The sequence below is a fragment of the Rattus norvegicus genome, chromosome 10, assembly GCF_021556685.1.
Source record: "Rattus norvegicus strain SHRSP/BbbUtx chromosome 10, alternate assembly SHRSP_T2T, whole genome shotgun sequence".
NCBI lineage: Eukaryota > Metazoa > Chordata > Mammalia > Rodentia > Muridae > Rattus > Rattus norvegicus.
The window spans coordinates 21,621,227-21,642,238 of record NC_141543.1 but is presented as its reverse complement, the minus strand read 5'-3'; the positions used below and the strand labels follow the sequence as shown (position 1 = coordinate 21,642,238).

The following is a 21,012-nucleotide window of genomic DNA, read 5'->3' as shown; positions in this document are numbered from 1 at the left end:
AGGAAGCGCAAGGCCCTGGGTTCGGTCCCCAGCTCCGAAAAAAAAAAAAAGAACCAAAAAAAAAAAAAAAATAAAGCATCTTGTAGGGAGACATTGGAAGGCAGAAATGCATACGACCCATGTAGCCTCCTGTGTGGCCTAGGTTGGCAACCTACTGGAGTCTGACTGCTTGTGTTTACCATGGTATCTGTGGGGCTCACCACGGACTTGAGGTGTTGCCCTGAGACCCCTGTTTTAACAAGCCACAGAGCATTCTCCCAACACTGGCTGCATTCAGCCAGCCAAGAGATCTAGCCTGGGAAAGAGCAACCTGTAAAGTTTGGGGTTCAGTCTCCGCTGTGTAAGGTGGATGAATCCTAAGCGGAGCCATGGTATTCTGGAAACCGTCTAGAGCTCAGGATGAGGGGAGCACACAGCTGTTTGAGATGGACTCGGGGCTCTAAGGAGATTCCTCATGGTCACCTTGAAATACTTTGCAGCAGCTTTGGGGAACATGTGGCTTAACAAACAAAAAGGAACAGATGAAGGATGCTCACGTGCTAGGCTGAGGCACCTGCTGTCCCTTGGCCTGTCCCCAAAGCTAAAGAGGGGGGAGGGGCACCTGGAGAATTTCATCAGCGTTCAGAACAATATGCAGACGAGCGGGTTCCGACCCCAACGCTGTTCCGACTCAGCTCCTCCGAGTGAGAAGTGTGCATATTTAGGATAAGTATCTTCTATAGTGTTTGAGTTAATTACATGGTAGGTCTACACTTATTTGAAGACATCAGTGGAGTCCCACAGTATCTAAAAGGCACACTGGGGTCTGATTGATTGTGTTTGCTGTGGTATCTGTGGGGCTCACAGGGACTTGGGGTGTGCCCCGCAGCTCCTATTTTAACAAACCACAGGGCATCCATCACCCTGTTAGACATTCACTCGCTCCTAGTTTTGGGCTGCTGTGAAGAGTCTTCTCTCGATGTTCTTGGTCACCTTCCAGTGGGCTGACTGTTTTCAGTTAACTTGATGCTGACACAGGAAACCTGTTGGTTCGGATATGCTTCCTTAGTGTTCTGTCGATGCACGAAAGCCTGAGAAATCTCTTGTTTCATTTCTGTGGGTTTTCTTGGAACGCATTTGTATCAGACACAAAACTTTTCGTCTCAAACAGCAGAAAACCCACACCAAATTGGACTAAGGCCTAAAGAGGACTTATTTTCCTCTAGAACTGCAGAATTCAGCATGGGTCCACTGTGGACAAGGTATGGTCCAGGGGATGGGGTGTTCTCAGGCTTGTGTCCACTCTCTGTCTCTCGGCTGCGTGCTTCTTCGTGAGCTGCCTTTGTTCTTCTCCTGGATATTCTTGAAGTAGCAGCCACTGCTATCTCAGTGCTAGAACTCACATCCCTATTGCACCATGCAAAGAAAAACACTGCCTGTGGGAAGCCATGGAAACCAATGGGGTGTCTTCCCACAAGGCCATACTCAGTACTGTCTCATATCTAATATATTCAAACCAAGTGGCATGCTGACATCAATGTACCCCAAGGGAGCTTCAGGGCAACATTCCAAGTCGATGTTAGCCCCACAGATACCACATGTATCACCGACTACCCTAGTTGGCTAGATCTAACTAGGGACCATCATAGTCATTAAAGGAGGGGAGGACCTCACAAGATTCTAAGTGTGGCAAAGCCCTGAAGGGAACCCCAGGGAGCTTCAGACTTAGGAAGTATCCTAGTTAGGGTTTTTACTGCTGCAATGAAAGACCATGATCAAAAAGCAAGTTGGGGGGGCTGGGGATTTAGCTCAGTGGTAGAGCGCTTACCTAGGAAGCGCAAGGCCCTGGGTTCGGTCCCCAGCTCCGAAAAAAAGAACCAAAAAAAAAAAAAAAAAAAAAAAAGCAAGTTGGGGAGTGTCTTAGTTAGGGTTTTATTGCTGTGAACAGACATCTTGACCAAGGCAGCTCTTATAAGGACAACATTTAATTGGGGCCGGCTTACAGGTTCAGAGGTTCAGTTCATTATCAGCAAGGTGGAGCATGGCAGCATCCAGACAGGCCTGGTGCAGGAGGAGCTGAGAGTTCTACATCTTCATCTAGAGGCTGCTAGCAGAATACTGACTTCCGGGCAGCTAAGATGAGGGTCTTAAGCCCACGCCCACAGTAACACACCTATTCCAACATGGCCACACCTCCTAATAGTGCCACGCCCTGGACAAGCATATACAAACCATCACAGGGAGGAAAGGGTTCATTTGGCTTACACTTCTACATTGCTGTTCATCACCGAAGGAAGTCAGGACTGGAACCCAGAGGCAGGAGCTGATGCGCAGGCAATGGAGGGATGCTGCTCACTGGCTTGCTTCCCATGGCTTGCTCAGCCTGCTTTCTTGTAAAACCCAGGACACCAGCCTGGGGATAGCACCATCCACAATGAGCTGGGCCCTCCCCCATCAATCACTAGTTGAGAAAATGTCATACTCCTAGATGTCATGGAGGCATATCCTTAACCGAGGCTCTTTCTCTCTGATGATGACTCCTAGCTTGTTTCAAGTTGACACACAAAACCAGCCAGTACAGGAAGGAAAAGAGATACTAGAGAAGCAACCTCAAGCACGTCAGCTGAAATATAAGTCCTGTCTAATTTACACCAAATGATGATGAGGGGTTTAAGTTTTATCAGAAGCTCTGGGAAGGGCGTTTATCAAACCAAGAAGGACTCAGAAGTTCCTTCTCCTGGTGTGTGAAGGAAAGGAGCTAGAGTCTAGGTCGACAACCCTGGGTGTAGACTAGAGTGGAGCTAAGCCAAGAGGTGAGGAGTGGGTCCAAGCATGTGAGCAGATAGACTAGCTTCCTGCTGTCTTGAGCCAATGCAAACTTACAACCTTGGAGTTCTGTCAGCCAGTCTTAGCATAGTTACCTGAGTCCTGTGTGGAGGGTCAAAGTCAGGCAGTGGCTGGCCTGAATTCTTATCCATCTCTGGATCCTGGTCCAAGCACATTTGAATTGTTGCATGAATTCTTTCCCATGTGGTAGAGGAACCCAAGTTCTCTTTTTTTTTCTTGGCTGCCATTTTTGCCTTGTCCTTGTGTCCTAGCTGAGCGACCTTGTCGTAGAAGTCAGGGGTAGAAGTCAGGGTCGTTTGTCAGGGCCAGAGGGTGCTCTTTTCCCCTTCTTCAGAGTTTTACGACATTATTCAGTCATGGGAGGGCCTTTGTGAGGCAGTCTGTAAAAAGAACATAAAAACAGACCAGCAACAGCATGGCCCCCTGAGCAGAACAGGAAAGCCCTGCTTGTGAAGTTACGGGACTCAGGCTGCTATCAGGAGCGGCGCGGAGCACCTGAGTGCCTTGATTCTGAGCAATGGCACTAGAAACGGTCCCCTGTAACAGTAACAGGTACTCTGCTTAGACTGAGAAAGGGGCTGTGTGGATGGATGGCCAGGGGTCTGCATCCTCAGGGGAAACCTTACAGCTTAGCTTCCATGGTGCTCACAGGGCCCTACCACCTGGCAATAATTACACATTCTTTGTCAGGTTTCTTTTTCTTCTACTCAGCCCCCGTGAGGTGGGATGGAGGCCCATAAATACCTTGTGAGGTGGGCCCCATGGCTAGCTTGGTGAAATAAGCCGCCGAAGTAATCAGACATGAGTGAAACGAGATGACTCAGTGGGCTGAGCGAATGCCTTCATTTTTCCCTGCGCGAATCCCCCAATCACATTACAATTAAGAGTATTGCAAAGGATTAACTAGCAGGTTACTAATCATAACTTGTTTCTACCACCAAACTATGGAGATGGCCTAAACGTTTAGCAACTGAAGATCAGCTGCCGAGACAAATTGCAGAGTCAGCCGAACCTTCATGAAAATGTCAGCGTTGATAATGAGCAGCATCTTGGTGGCCTTGGGCAAGTTAGTAACCAGATAACTACAGTTTCTGCATTTATAAAACAAAGCAACTCCTACATTGTATCATTATTAGAAGGATAGGATATAATGAATGTGTAGTGTCTCTGGGTAAAATTCAAAAAGTAATAACTTTTAATGAAAAAAAAAATTAACTACGGAGCTGGCGAGATGGCTTAGCAGGTAAAGGCACCTGGCGCCAAAACCTGGGTTTGGTCCACAGACTTAAATGCAGGAGCGCGCTGACTGTCTACAGCTGCGTTTGCCCTCACACAAAGATCACTGCATGTATGTGCCCTCCCCAAATAAACAAAATTTAAAGAAAGTTGAAGACCAGTTTCAGTGTTCATACATAGTGAAGCACAGTACGTCAAAAGAAGAATGTTATATTCACAGCAAAACCAATTCAAACATGATTTCACAGCAGCCTTGGCCACCAGCACCGGGCCTGCAAACAGCCAATCACGGATCCAGGAGGTCCTCCTGGGGGGCCTTACCCAGCCCTGTGGAACTGTTGGTTACTGATAGATTCTGGGGACGGGAGGCAGTCATCATCTTCAGTTGTGGATCAAACAGAGGGTGCAATTCAGAATCCAGAATCCAAGGGCCACACAAATGGTCCTGGTTAAAATAAGTGGATAACAAAGAGACATGAAGGTAGGGAAGGGACCTGCAGGGAAGAGTGAGGCCGGACAGGGGTGGGAGGAAATGCAACAAGGAGGGAGGGGCGAGAGTCAGCAGAACATGCTACATGCATTTGTGAAATTGTGAAATAATGCATTTAATTAAGAAGAAGGAAAAGGAGAAAGGTTGAGCATGTTACTCAGTGGTACAGGGCTTGCTGAGCTGACGTTTGGCTCAGAGTTTCATCACTAGTACATATACACACGCACACTCACGCAACGCACTAACCCGCACACGCACTCCTGTGCACACACACTCACTCCTGCACAGATTTGTTCACAGACACACAATTGTTTACACTGGAAAATGGAAAACTGGAATTGTGTTGCCCGGGAAAGGTGGTCTAGAAACCTCATGATACACGGGCTCTCCTTTGCCAAAGCGAGATAGACATTATGGACAGAAATACCCACAACACTGGTAAACATCTGGAGAGGCACAATCAGCCGTATCGCCACGCCTGCTGGGATGGGGGAGCACTGTGGGCCATTTGAATGTTTTCTTGTGTGTTTAGAAGGGGGTTCGCCGTTCCTGAAGTCTGTGGGATGAACAAATTTCAGTGGCCAGAGGAAAGGAAGGGAGGAGCCCTGTCTCTGTGCTAACACTCGCCCGATTTTGCAGGTGATTGTGAAGACAAGAACAGAATACCAGCCGGAACAGAGGAACAAAGGAAAGTTCCGGGTGCCGAAGATCGCCGAATTTACGGTCAGTTCCTTGGTGGGGTGGCATGAAAGGGGCAAAGGGGACACTCGCTGGTGGCATGGGTACGCTGTGGAGTAGGAAAGTGGCACAGGCTATTTCAGGAGGGATTCTGGAAGTCACACCAACTTCAACACTGAGGTTCAACCCAGGACAAGAGTGCGACCCACGGGGTTGGGAATTTAGCTCAGTGGTAGAGCGCTTGCCTACAAAGCGCAAGGCCCCGGGTTCGGTCCTCAGCTCCGGAAAAAAAAATTGCGTGCGACCCAGGCTCTCAGGTTCTAACAGATTTAATAATTGATAAAGAGTGCCTACAGCTTCTCATTTTCCCCCTGCCCTCTTCTTCCTGCGTTTCCACCACAATCTTCAGGAGATGTGACAGGAACGTATTAAGAAACACAAATTTTAGTCAGCGACTTTGGCCATAACACACAGAAAGCAGAGGGCAAGAGAAGCTGACAGGTACAAGCCATGGTAGTCTTTTGGGGTGGCTTTGGAGGCGGGTATTTAGAGTCACTAGGAGTGGACAGAACAGTAAAGTGTGATGTGTAAGGATGAAAGGAGCTGAGGTTAGTGTGTGTAAAGCTGCTTAGGAAAGGAGCTGAGGTTAGTGTGTGTAAAGCTGCTTAGGAAAGGACAGGGTCGGGGGCGGGGAGGGGGGTGGGAGGAGGCAGACGCTAGCATTCAGCAGGTACTAGGGGCTTGGGACAGAGAGAGCATAGCTGGTGCAAAGCCCCCCCCCCCCCCCCCCCGAGGCTGTAAGAATGCTGCACCAATAAGAAGGGCAGTGAGGCTGTGCTCTAGGAAAGGGGAGGGATGCAAGAATGCTGCACCAATAGGAACAAGGGTAGGGAGACTTGCTCTAAAAAAGTGGTGGGATATAAGAATGCTGCACCAATAGGAACAAGAGCAGTGAGGCTGCGCTCTAGGAAAGGGGCTAAACAAAAAAACAAACAACAAACAACAACCAAAACACAAAACAAAAACAAAAACAAAAAAACAAAAAACCAGGTAAGTCAGGAGAAGTCTATAGGATGCAGACAGTCTCAAGCCTTGTGGGCTGTGTGGAAGAATCTTAGGTTGTATGCTGAAAGCTTTAGGAAGCCTCTGCAGGACTTCACATAGAGGAGGGATGCGACTGAATTTGGGCTTTAGAAAAATCGCATCGTCTTTTCACATTAAGTAGGAGACTGATAGGCTACTGTAAGTGTTCAAGTAACCATTAACAGTGGTCCAGACAAGACTAGTGAATGGATAGCAAGAAAAGCAGACCCAACGAGCTGAAAGTAAACACTGCCCTTGGTTATCTGGGGACTGGAGTGGGTTTCCTTTTGCCTTTCATTGTTGCTGAACCCAATTAACTACTCAAATCGTGCAGGCAGCAGCAGCGAGCGTTCCTTGCTACCCACCCCAAAGCGTTCCTTGCTACCCACCCCAATGTGTTCTGGGTTCGTAAATGAAACACACACAGACACACACTCACTCACATTCACGGGGGGGGGGGGAAGAGAGAGAGAGAGAGAGAGAGAGAGAGAGAGAGTTGGGAGTCCCCAGTGGATGAGGTGGTATAAGGCCCATTAATCAAAGAGAGATGATTCAGTCTGCTGGCCCAGTTACCCAGTGTCAAAGCCAGAGCCAGTGTCAGAGCTGGGCCTGTGTGTCTGGCCTGTCTGTCCAGCCATGCTGCCTGTAGCTGATTATGACCAAACTGAGTAGAAATGAGTCAGCTAAAACAACGAACAGGGTGGCTCGATCGGGTCCAGGCCTGTTGACTGCCCCAATCCTGTCTAGTTCAGTTGATCCTCCAGAGTCGAGTCCCAGAAGAGGTTTGTGGCTCACTAGCAGCCCTTTGTGAGCGTGGGTGGGGACAAGCCCTGCCTTTTGGAACAAAAAGAAGGGGGGAGGGGGGTGGAAATGAAGCAAATTCTCATTTGCTTATGTAAAGCTTGAAGTGTTAATTAGCCTGGTTTTCAGCTTTCTTCTGAGAGCTTCCTCTGGGCTTTGTAAAGGATGCATCTGCTGGCTGCAGGGTGGTGGGGGAAGAGGTTGAGGAGGCTGTGTGGTAATTAAGAAGAGTCTGAAGGTCTTCGATGAGTAAGCTCTCTGGGGCTCCGGGACCCACCACGTCTGCTGTGGGAGCAGAATCATAGAACTGATTTTTGCCTGGGAAAGGAAGATTGGGCTCCTCTGACAGGGCCTGAGGGATACCTACCCAGCAGGCAAGCCGCTGGCTGGGAGAGGTTCTGAGCCTGGTAGCCATGGTGTGTGGAGGAGTGGCTTGCCACCCCTTAGATGTGTCTGGAGCTATGGATGGAGATGCTGGGGGGAACAGCATTTACAGACAGCCTCAGAGAGCCTAGCACAGACAAACAGTTGTTGCCCACCCCCACCCCACCCCTGTGTACCCAGGAGGTCCTTCCAAAAGTCTTAAAGCGTGTCTGCAGGCTGACAGGAGCAAGTCCATCCATCCTGAGCCCTGGGAGTGAGGATGCTGCTAACTTGTCTTTGCTACAGAGTGTAATGATATTTTAGAACAGCACTTCTCAACCTTCCTAATGCTGCAACCCTTTAATTCAGTTCCTCATGTTGGGGTGACCCCCAGTCATACAAATCACTTCCTTGCTACTTCATGACTGTGTATTCGCTACTGCTATGAATCATAATGTAATTATCTGATATGCATGGTATCTGATCTATGATTGCCAAAGGGGCCGTGACCCATAGGTTGAGAACCACTGCTCTGGAAAGTACTGGTGTTATGGCTGTGGTGCTGCTGTGGGAAGTGCTGGTGTGTGGAAAGACTGGTATTACGGAGGAGCTGATTGTTGGGGTAGAAATCTCAGCTCACGTCCGGACAAACCACTCCAGGCCAACATGGTTCCATGTGGAAAGGTTTAATGAGAGAAGAAGAGTAGAAGAGGAGAGGAGTAAAGGCTGGCCATGAGCACGTGGAGGGAAGTGGGGAGGGGAATGAGGAAAGGAGGGACAAAGGGGAAGAGGGCAAGAGCAAGAGGCAAGAAAGTGAGGAGGGGGCAAGCAGCTCCTTTTATAGTGTCAAGCACAGCTGGCTGTTGCCAGGTAACTGTGGGGCGGAGCATACCTGGCTATTGCCAAGTAACTGTGGGGGTGGAGCTTAGACAGAATGCTAACACTGATGCTGTGGAAGGTTCATGGTACATGGAAGAACGATGTCACAGATAGAAGGCTGTGGTGTTCTGAGCAGCCCTAATGCTATTGGAGGAGCTGGTGACACAGAGGCGTCTGATACACATAGGGCACCAGATCCAGGAGGAATTTTGGTGCTATGGAGGGTGCTGGTGGAACAAAAGGTAGTGACACTTTGGAAGGACGAGTTCTAAAGAAAGATCCTGGTGGCATGGAGAGTACTGGCTGTGGGGTGGTAACAGAGCAGAGGCCATTCCTGCTGTCTGAGGCTTCTGGTGTGATGGAGACTGTGATATTATGGGGATTTGGTGCTGTTAAAAATTCTGCTGTGGAGGGGTTGGGGATTTAGCTCAGTGGTAGAGCGCTTGCCTAGGAAGCGCAAGGCCCTGGGTTCGGTCCCCAGCTCCGAAAAAAAAAAAAAAAAAAAAAAAAAGAAGCAAAAATTCTGCTGTGGGAGATTCTGGTGCTGTTGAAGATGGCGGCATCTTGGAAGGCACTGTTGCTACTGGAAGTCCTGGTGAGAAGGGAAGCAGCAATCTTGAGGAAGAGGCAGGTGCTGTGGATGTGTTGGTACCAAGAAGGATGCTGGAGCTATCAGTAGTGCTGTTGCTAAGGACAGTGCTGTTGCTATGGCCCACACTGGCACCTAGGAAGGCTCTGGTACTACAGAGGGCATTGGTGTCATGAACAGTGTTGGTGTTATGGGCAGTTGTGCCCATGGAAGGCCACCTGTGGTGTGGAGGGTGTTGGAGCCTTGGAGGAACTAATACTGTAGATGTGCTAAGAACACAGAGAGTGCCCTGCTACGAGAGGTACCCATGTGCCAGGCCTGCTTGTTCCAAGGTTGACCCATTAGTGGAAACTGACTGTTGTATTTGGGAGCTTATTATGGGGATAAGAGACCCTCAGAGCAATGTCTGGGCTTTAAGGACTCACCTGAGAATCTCAGTGCTTGCCCTGGGGAAAGACCCTTATCCTTCTGACATTCTGGTTCCTTGTTGGTAAAAGATGGGGCCCAGTCTTGAGGCCACAAAGAACATAAGTTTCTGGAGTACTCTGGGTACTTAATAAATGCTCATCCATTCCCCTTACAGTCATAAAATCCGTTTTCTTCCCCTTTGATTCCTTGTTTCCTATCTAAGAAGTTGGATTCGTCATTTGGTTGAGTATGAGCCTCTCTTCCCCTTCTCATGGGGATGTGACCCCAGAAATACAGAGGAGCCACTGAAGGCTGTAACCAGTTCAATGTGAGGATTCATGGGTGACCCCTGCTTTGTGATAGCTACCTCTAGAGCTGTCTGTAACCAAGTGGAAGCCGTCTTTTACTATCTTATTGAATTTGTTCTTTGATGACTTCATGCATATATGTACTCATATATATTTCTATTATCCTTCCTCTCCACCCCTGCCATCCTCCCTACAATACAGCCATGATCTCACAACAGCCACAGCTACCTATAATGGACTATATAACACTAGGCCTATTAACAGTCAGTCATAGATTGGGGATGGGTCCACATGCACATCGTCCTAACTCCCTGCTGAACTATGGGATACTGATAGATCTCAAGTAAGGTAGACATTCATTTGTGATCTCCTGATGAACTCATGTTCCAAACCCCTGCTCACACAAATGACCCATGTTAAACTCAGTGGGTCTCCATAAAACAAAACAAAAGGGCTTTTTCTTTTTCAGGATAGGCTATTTTTCAACACATCTGTCACAACATAAATGATCATAGCATCCTTAAGAAGGTATTCCATGGGGCTGGGGATTTAGCTCAGCGGTAGAGCGCTTACCTAGGAAGCGCAAGGCCCTGGGTTCGGTCCCCAGCTCCGAAAAAAAGAACCAAAAAAAAAAAAAAAAAAAGAAAGTATTCCATTATCCCTCTTCCTCCCAACAACCTTGCAGCCTAGATACCACGGCTACTCCAAAATGATGCTGAGCAAAAGTAAGAAACTGTCCCAAAGTTGTTCAGTCAGGAAATGAACAAAGCAAACCATCTGGTGGCTCCGCATCTCAATCCCTGCCACATCTCAGGGCCCCATCTGACTTCTCTTCCTCCTCTTCCTCCTCTTCCTCCTCTTCCTCCCTCTTCTTTTCGTTCATGACATAGTGCAGGTTGGCTTAACACCTGTCCCCAGAAGACATTAAAGGGTTAAGACCACAAGGTACTTTCAGGGCCTCATCACAGCGTAGAACAGACAGTAAAACAAACAAAACAAGAACAAAAACCCTACTAGCCATCTTCCATAGGAGCCTTCCAGTCACCTTAGCTGGCCCAGAGCTTCCTCTGAGCTCTACAAGGTCATGTTGGGTCTGCATTTCCCAGGGATCCCCAATACTTGCAGAGAGATGCCTGGCCTGTTGCTGTTTCCAGTTCCCAGGACAAGGCCAGGCATGAAGTGATTGGGTGGGTTGCCCTAGAAACCTGGTCCTCTGGGGTGGCCTCCATGTTCTTGGCTGAGCTCAGAATTGGTCTTCAATTAGAGGGTACCCAGGCACCTGGAGAAAAGTCATGAGATCCCTGTAGACAAGCCCTGGGGCTCAAACCAGTGAGTAGAAGCCAGAGTAGTAGCCAGCACCAGCCAACCCTCTCAGGCGAAAGCATTACAAATGAGGTGGGGGGGGGCCCCAGCAGTGAAAGGCCCAATCTCTCCTAAAGAACCAGTATAAATAGCCACAATAAACAATTTAAAACAATAAAACATCTCCAGTAGACAGTTCAGACCCAAATATTCATTAATGTTGACTTTTCTACTCTTTGAACCTCCAGAGTCTTTAGAGTTCCAGTGGTGTCTGGTGCTTTCTGTATGCTGTCCCATAGGGAAAGGCTGCTCTGGCTGTACCACACAGACTGAGCTCCTTCACACTCGTAGGAGCAAACCAGCTCAGGGTCAGCAAGGTGACTTAGTCTGGGCCCCACAAAGAGGTATTAAACCTGGGATGTCCCCCAAGGTCCTAAAACTGGTGCTTCCTGCATCCTGGGAGTCCAGTCAGGGCAAGCCACTGCTGAGTGACAGAGATACCCCAGCTTCAATCCACCTCAGCTTCCCACCATTCGTTCCTTTGTTCGCTTCTATACTGTATAGAAAGCTCAGCCCCCAACCTCTTCAGGAGACATGGAGACACAGCAGCTGACCACCCCGTGTCAGCCCCAAGTCCCAAGAGCCTCTCCTTTCTGCGCCCCCATTCCTCAGCTCCTTCAGCAGTGCCACCCCCGTCAAGCCCCCTCCCTGGACCCTTTGTCCCCCTTCTCAGCCTCCTCCGGGCCATTCTCACTGCCCCCACCATGTCCTCTTTATCTTTACAGCCCAAAGAGCCTTGCCAGAGGTCTGCCAACCTAGGTGCTCAAGGATACTCTTCATGCACATCTAAGGGGCTGGAGAGATGGCTCAGTGGTTAAGAGAACCACATGGTGGCTCACAACCATCTGTAATGGGATCCGATGCCCTCTTCTGGAGTGTCTGAAGACAGCTCAGTGTACTCATATAAAATAAAATAAATTTTAAAAAAAATCTTAAAAAAGAAAAATACACAACTAAGAAGGCGAATGACCAAACAAATAAAATCCCTGAGGCAGAATCAACCTCACAGCATGGGGACCTTATTAACAGGATCTTCACTACAGCCCCGGCCTCTCTGATGGTTTAGTCCTACACACAGCTTCTTCCTGACCCCGTTCCTCAGGAGCTGGGGCCTCACTTATAGCACAGCCATCTCCTTATACCAATTTTGCATCAAACCGCAGGAGCCTCCTTTCATGGGTGGGGTTGCAATACTACTGACAGCTGCAACTGGGGTTTTAAAATATTACTTTATTGTCTGTTGTCTTGGTTTTTATTGCTGCCTTTTTATTTTGAGGAACAGTTTTAGGCACGTTATTAAAAATTGCCTGCTGAGCTCGGAAAGAATTTGCACACGAGTGCTGGGGGGGGCACGTGGGGGGAGGCTCCCATAGTATTTAAAGTTCATGGTTTCCCATGGCTAGAGCGTCACTGGAAATTAAAATGAACATGCTGCCTCTGGGTTTGGTTGGAGAAGTGTCTTGTTAGCTTTGCCTTCGAGAATATGGGCTGTTCAAATAAACAAATAGAAAAGCAAAATGACAAAAATACCAAAACAAAACAAAAAGTATACACACACAGAGACACACACAGACACACACAGACACACAAATGGAGTCCATTTTGTGTTGGCCAACTACTCATAGGCATGGGGCCTGCCCTGGAGTGTGGTTGATATAGATAGGTGGACAGACAGACAGATGACAGAGACACAGGGAATGAGGGAGAGTTGGGTAGAATCTGGAAGGAGTTGCTGGATGAACAATATGATCAATATGTTACATGTGAACATTTTAATTAAAAGATTTTAAGAGAGAATGTGTGCTATTTTATTATTTAATAGTAGAATACCAAATATGATATTTTTGAGTAAAATATATCCAGAGAGAGGAAATCTATAGGGTCTTCTGAGGAATAGGCCAAACTTCATAAGAAGTAAAAGGGAGTCAGTGTTCCCAAAGCCAGCTTCCTGGGCCATCTTTATCACTGGTTTCTCAGTCTCCCTGACTGTAAAAATCCTGGGGAAATAAATGTGCTGATAGGAAAGTTACTTGCTAAGGAATCTAACAGAAGCCTAGATTCTTCTAGTGACTGTTCAGATCTCTGTGAGAGGCATGCAGTGGATGCCCATGCAGTGGGGGGCACGTGCAGGGGGTGCATGTAGTGAGGGGGGCAACACAGGCAGGGGTGCATGCAGTGGATGTGCATGCAATGCTGACAGCACACACAGTGGAGACACATGCAGGGGGACGAATGCAGTGGGAACACATGCAGGGGGTGTATGCAGTGGGGGGGCAACACAGGCAGGGGTGCATGCAGTGGGTGTGCATGCAATGCTGACAGAACACACAGTGGGGACACATGCAGTGGAGGAACACATGCAGTGTAGCAGTGGGGACACATACAGTTCCCACCCAACCCTGAGGTGCAAAGCAACAGGAAAGCTGTTAGAAGTTTAAAGCTACTGACCACGTGGGAGTATCTACACCCAATAAGCCAGGACGTCTGTCCATCTCCCTCCTCTATCCAGAGCAGGCCACTCCAACACTGCTGTAGGATAGGTAGTGTAGAAAAAGGGGACACACCAAAGATGGGGAGGTCGATGTCTTAGTGTGTAAACTAAGGCTCTTTCCTAAGAGTGTTTGAGTGTTCCTAGTTGTAAACTAAGTGGGACAGAAATGTCCGCATTGTAGACTTGTGGCGTGGCTCCATACCACATCCTGGGATTGGAGTCACTGGATGGATGAAACATCCTCCATGTTGGGTATCTGGGGAGGCCCAGACCCTTGATCTTAAGGGATATTTCTTTCCTAATCCTTGGACTTTCCATCTCTGTCGTATCCAGGATATGCACAGTCAAAGTAGACCTCCAGAGTACATTTTTGCTTGTTGATGGCTCCCTCCTTCCTATGGGCAGCCGTGTGAAGGCCTCAGCTCAGCATGCAAGGCTCTTTCTTCAAAGATGATCCTTGCTATTGGTCTCTGCTCTGCTGCCTCAGGCCCCCTGCATACTCACTGCCCAGGGCTCTCAGGCCTTCTGCACACTCACTGCCCAGGGCTCTCAGCCTTCCTGCACACTCACTGCCCAGGGCTCTCAGGCCTTCTGCACACTCACTGCCCAGGGCTCTCAGCCCCCTGGCACACTCACTGCCCAGGGCTCTCAGGCCTCCTGCACACTCACTGCCCAAGGTCCTCTCTCATGGCCTCCCAAAGCTGCCTTTCCACACCTCCTGCCTGTTGCTCACATGCTGTCCTCTACCTCTGTTACCAGCCCAGGTTTGCTCCAGGTGACTCAGCTCACATCTTCCCTGGTCCCTCCTGACTGAATGTTCGGGTTGTCCTGGGGACCACAGACATTTTTCTCATACCCTCCGTTGGGTTAGTGAAGAAGGATGCCACAGGAAGCCAGCAGCCTTTGAACCATCATTACTCACAGTACCAAACTCCACAAGATTGAAAGTCTGCAATACACCAGGATTTTGCTGATTATGTTTCACTTTTTATTTACTGTACCTGCAGAACTGGGTGCATTCTCTTGATGTGCAGATAAGAAAGCTGGAGGTCAGAGTGTGGAGAACGAAGGTAGCCAGAGGCACTCAGCCAATGAGGAATAGAGGCAGGCATTTTGGACCCAGAATGCTTGGTGTCTAAGTGTGTTCCTGTGTGTACAAACACACCCTGGTCACAATTATCTTCCAAATTAGGAACCCCATGCCCCTTTAGGGAATGGCCTAAGCCAGCCTACACTGAAGTGGTTGCTCGATGATGGAATTTTAGCTGCCTATCTCTGTTACTTGTTGATAGTTACATCAACCTTATTGTAGTTTCTTTTTCTTCTTTGAGTACACTGTTTCAAATCTTGAAATGTGCTGGTCCAAAAGAGAAAGAAGAAAAGCAGAGGTTTCCCAGGGCAGCCATTTTCTTAAAGCTTGCTACCCAGCCTGCTTGGGGAGGGGGGGCGGGTCCCAGAGGTGGGCGGTTCCCTCTCTCTGACCTTCAGGGTCTCCATGCCTCTCCTGCTATTATGACTGATTATTCCAGATGGGATTTTTTTTTTCTAAATTTACAGTGCTTAATCTCCTGGAACAGTGAGGGGGAGGGAGGCCTTAACAAAGCGACTACACTTTGTATGCAGCTTGTCCTGTCACCACTCCTTTCCATAATTATAAGAAAACTAGTTGTCATGGCAACCATCGTACAGCCCTTGCTTTCTGCCTCGGATGCTGCCAGTCTGTAGCGCTGTGATATGAGCAACTGGGAGGGCCTTTCTCTACAGAGGGTTCATCTCTCACTTGGGTGGCCATCATTAAATTCATTTTAATTTTCCCTGTTACTGACAGGCCGGGGTTCAAATATTAGTTCTACAGCTCATTGGTTGTGGGGCCGAGGGGCAAATCATCTTCCTTCCGGAAGGTTTGCGCTCCTTCTTGGTAAAACAGGGATGCCACCACCCAGGAGAGAACAGTAGTAATATTTATGTGTGTGACTGACTAGCATAAGTCTCTACATATAGCGAGTCCCTGGGAGACATTAGATAACTTCTCCCTAATCTCTTTTACTCTGAGGTAGAGAAAAATGGATGTTGGAAATGAAGAATGGTAGGTGGTTCAGAATCTTTAACAAGTGTTTTTATTCTTAAAAATAAAGACAATGGTTTTGGTAACATACCTAGCTACAAAACCCGGTTACTATACAGAAATTATGGTTGAGTTGTGTATGAGGAAGTGAAAGAGAGTGAATATTCATTTAGTTTAAATTTTTTTTGATATTTGGATATTGAGAATTGCATGTCCCTGAAGCTTAGAAATAGATCTCTAATCTCCAAGCCAATAGCAACACACCTCTAAATTTGGTAGGGGAAACTTGGCCTCAGTTTCCCCATATGTAAAGTTGGTACTTGAATGCACTACCCTCCGAGGATGTCTGGTAGTCTTGTGTTGGAACCGTGCTTATGGCCAGGGGTAGTTTTGTTCCCTGGGGCCCTTTGGAAATGCCTTGGCCAACATAGCTGGATGTATGTGCATTATAAGCATGTTGTGGGAACGATCAGGAATGTAGCTCAACCTCCCATGATGCATAGCACCACCCTCTACAATGAGAAATCAACACCCACAAGATCCTAGTGCTACCAATATATGCCAGACTTGATCTCTCTCTCTCTCTCTCTCTCTCTCTCTCTCTCTCCTCATTCCTGTGCTCACAAACATGTTTGAAGTCTTTGGTGGGGGTAGGGTTAGTAAACATTGATACTGACTCAAATTCTAGCAATTGCATGGTAACTGGGACAAGAGAATCCAGAGTTCAAGTCCAGCCTGGACTACATAAAATGTCAAGAAGGACAAAGGAAGGAGGGAAGGAGAGAAGGAGGGAAGAAGGAAAAAGCCACACCCAAGGCTTGAGGGTGCAATTCAACAAAAACACATCTGCCCAGAAGGAGCCTGAGTTCCAGGTTCAGCCCCCAGCACTTTATGTTTCATAATGGCTTCATAGTGGAGGCGCTGGGGAGACGGCTCAATGGTTAAGAGCACTGGATGCTCTTCCACATGACCCAGGTTCTTTTTTTTTTTTTTTTTTTTTTTTGGTTCTTTTTTTTCGGAGCTGGGAACCGAACCCAGGGCCTTGCGCTTCCTAGGTAAGCGCTCTACCACTGAGCTAAATCCCCAGCCCCATGACCCAGGTTCTTTTCCCAGAACCTGCACAGTAGCTCACAAACATTTTTAAGTTCAGCCTCAGGGATCCGCTGCCTCTTCTGACCTCTGTGGGCGACTGGCATGCGTGCGGTACACAGGCAAACACATAGGCCAATCCCCCATACACGTAAAATAAAAATAAAAACTGTGGAAGGCACAATGATGCTGGCAAGCAGAAGGGGACTCGAGGTGCAGGGACCTTAATGAAGATGGATGCTGGGTAGGCAGCAGAAGCTGTCCCTTCCTTCTCTTCCCTGTTGCTACCTGACTGTAAGAGACAGGCAGGGCTACGTCATCCTCCAGGACAACCACTCTAGATGCTTCATAGCGTCCAAAAATAGCTGTATGAATGCCTTGCGTTTCTTCAGGCTCCTGCTTGTCTCCAAGCTCGTCTCTCCCATTAAATCACTCTGTAGCATCCTCCCGGCCTCTGCTCCCCTCTCCACACCAAGTGCTTTTCTTCCCTTCGTCGCCGATGGACATGTATTTATCCATCCTGCTGACACTGGCTCAAACTGCACCTCTTAAATCCATACTTTCTGGAGAGCCCTTTCTCTCTTCCCCACCCTAGGTTGGGACTGGCATTTGCCTCCTCTGAGACACGTCCACCACCAGCCTTGCTCCTTCAGACAGTCATTTCCTCGCATGTAGGTTTCCCATGATCCCAGATCCCATGGGGCTCTGCGCTTTGGAGCTGTGACGAGGATAGTCAGTAACTTTTTAAAACAAGCAAACAAATAAGTCTTTTTTCATGTGCACTGTATGTGGTATATATGTATGCATGCACGCACACACACACACACACACGCACGCACGCATGCACATGCACACACAAACTGTATGAAGAAACAAACCTAAGCTGAAATGTTAGTCTCCCCTTTTCTGGAGAGAAAGGGCTCTCCAGAGGGTGCAGATTTAGGAGGTGAGGTTTGAGACATCTTTTGCTCCCAAAATACCCACTGTGCACATCTGTGTTGTTCAGGTTGGAAGGTTCTAGAAACATGTGGCTAAATACATTTGGATTAACCAATGGACACATTAGGCTCCTCCCTTGCTGCTGTGGCAGATGCCCAAGGAGAAGCACTTACCTCCCGTAAGGGTTTGTTTAATCTCTTGGTTTGAGGGACTCTGCTCCACAGTGATGAGGGAGTCTTGGTGGCAGGAGCTGGGGCAGCTAGAGCATGGCATCCCCAATGGAGAACCAGGGCAGATGCTGGGACTCAGCTAACTTTCTCCTTATCATCAGGCCAGGAGCTTGTTTCCAAGACGACTCAGGATCCCCTCAAGATAACCATCAAGATTAACTGCCACAATGAATACAATTCACACTTTCATTTCACAGTCCCAAGACACGTGTGAGTGCTCAGTAGACACGAGTCAGGAGAATCCCGCACCAGAGAGCTCTGGCCTGTGGGCCTTCCCATCCCTGCAGAGCCACACAGAAGCTCGGGAGGCCTCTCCTAGCAACCTGGCAACCTTTGCCTGGCAACCTTTGGACTTACATAAGCGCACGTGTGTGTGTGTGTGTGTGTGTGTGTGTGTGTGTGTGTGTGTGTGTGCGCGCGCAGGTGTGTGTGTGTCTGCCACCTCCCCTCATTGTCTCAGAAGCGGTCACTTTATACAGTCTATCATCATATGTTCTTTTTCTCTTGATAATGTACCTCAGAGACCTTTCCACATCCACATATTGAGCTCCTTCATGTTCTGTTATTACTGCAGACTGAGCCATTTCATAATCTTTCTCAATTATGTGGCTATTGTTCTGCCTTTCAGTCTTTCTTTTTCTTTTTTTCTTTTTTTTTCCAGAGCTGGGGACCGAACCCAGGGCCTTGCGCTCAATAGGCAACCGCTCTACCGCTGAGCTAAATCCCCAACCCGCCTTTCAGTCTTATATGCTAATCTCTGCAAAACAAAATCTTTGCGTTTATGTCTACACACAGCACACCCCACTACACACACACACCCCACATACACACCATACATGCACTATGTACAACACACACTAAACACTCTCACACACACCACACTCTCACACACACCACATACACCACACCACACACACTCACCACACATCCCATACATACAACACACACAACACACACAACACAAAACACCATACACAGCATATACCACACACATAGCACACACAACACAACTCACACATAACATGTACATACCATACACACAACACAAAACACCACACACACAACACAAAGAACTCACACACAACACATACCACACACGCTCAATACAGAGAACACAAAAGCACCACACACACCACTCATACACACACCACACACATACTACATACCACACACAGAACATATACAACACACACAGAACTCAGACACATCATACATACAACACACACATACATACACACACACACACACACACACACACACACCTATATTCTAAATGCTTCCCCTTCAACTTCATAAGCTGAAATCTTAACCCCCCAGGTGGTGTTATGAGGTCCTTAGATGAGGAGCGTGGTATTCTCACTAGCAGGATTAGCACCTTTATAAAATAGTCTTGAGGGGCAGAGAGACTGTAAAATCCAGAGAGCCAGGACAGCTGCTGAGAGATGCTGTCTTCATACACGACAGAGTAGCTACGCTCATGAAATCTCAACAATGTAACTGCCTAAACAAGATGGCCATGACCACACAGGTTAGCATGTCAACATGGATGTAAGGAATGGCTACTGAGAGCCAGAGGGGAACCCTGATAGGTTACCTGATCCCAAGTGGTCAGCCATAAATCACACACACACACACACACACACACACACACACACACACACACAAACACAAACAGACACACACACAAACACACACACATACACACACGAGCACACACGAACACACACAGACACACACACAGACACACACACACAGACACACACACAGACACACGAACATGCACATGCACGCACACACACACATACACACACGAGCACACACAAACACACACAGATACACACACAGACACACACATACAGACACACACACACACAGACACATACATAGACACACAGAGACAGACAGACACACACACACACACACACACACACACACACACACACTAATAAACAGGCCCAGCAAATTGTATTTATACTGTGGAGGGAGCAGTTAAGAACTTAGGGAAGACTGGGGAACATGGGAAGAGCTGGAAAGGGAGAAGGAGGGATGGAAACGATATAAACATAGTACCCGTGCACAAAATTCCCAAAAATTTAAAAGTTTAAGTAAACAGGTAAATAAAATGGTCACGAGGAAGCTTGCTCACCCCTTCCACCGTGTGAGGACAAATGGAGACGGCGCTCTGAGCATGGACTTCACAGTTCTCAGAGCAGTAGAAACAGACCCATCGTTCATGAACTCCTGGACCTACAGCACATGCATGTGCATGTGAGCACGCTGTTCACACATCTGCATGTGTAAGCACGCCGTTCACACATCTGCATGTGTAAACATTTATAGGGCATTCGGATCCTCAGTCATTCAAAGGAGAATGTGTACCTTCCTGATTTTTTTGGGGGGGGTTCTTTTTTTCGGAGCTGGGGACCGAACCCAGGGCCTTGCGCTTCCTAGGTAAGCGCTCTACCACTGAGCTAAATCCCCAGCCCCACCTTCCTGATTTTTATAGTCTTGGCCAAGTCGTTTCTAATTTCTACTTCCTCCTAAAGATGTGGATCTCCCAAAATTGTCAGTGCCATCTTTTAACAGATTTCAAAACTGGTATCAATGACACAGGCAGAAGATAGGTTTATTTTTACCAATAACGTAGATGGAAATTATATGTTATTTTCAACTTTGCTTATCTTTCATTACCAGTAAGGCTGACCTTCCCATATTTTTGCTTAATATGTATTGATTATACACATTGATTAGGTTAAGTGTGATATTACATACATGCATACTTGTGTCCTGACCAAATCCAATTTCACTCCCCTACCACCCCAAACTCTACCACTATTCTCCATTCACGTTCTCTATCCCTCCCTCCCTCCCCTTTCCTCTATCCCCTCAGAATCTCTCTTTTGCTTCTGCACATGAGAGCAAACGTGCTACTAACCTTTCTGTCAGCATCATGTCCTCTAGTTCCTCCCATTTTGCTGCTGATGGCATGATTTCATCGTCTTCGCAGCTGACGAGCACACACTCCGCTATGTACATAGAGAATGTTTTCTTTATCCGCCCGTCATTGGCAGCCATTCTGTTGATGCCAATTTTAACTGTTGGTAGTAGCACCATTATAAGCACGGATGTGCACATGTGTATGTGTGTCTTAGTTTGCTGGTTTTATTTCCTGTGG

General features: G+C 47.8%; 1 protein-coding gene and 1 long non-coding RNA gene across 2 annotated transcripts in view; one reads left to right on the top strand and one right to left on the bottom strand.

Annotated features, from left to right (window-relative positions):
* Positions 1–21,012, top strand: part of Nsg2 (neuronal vesicle trafficking associated 2) — a 60,129-nt gene that overhangs the window by 13,254 nt on the left and 25,863 nt on the right. The window contains 1 exon segment of the mRNA NM_001034152.1: positions 5,192–5,275. Coding sequence (NP_001029324.1) covers positions 5,192–5,275 — 84 coding nt within the window.
* Positions 1,947–5,190, bottom strand: LOC134480766 (uncharacterized). The gene is made up of 2 exons (XR_015631500.1): positions 4,984–5,190; positions 1,947–4,507 (listed from the first exon to the last, which is right to left on the bottom strand). It is a non-coding gene; the product is annotated as an uncharacterized LOC134480766 (long non-coding RNA).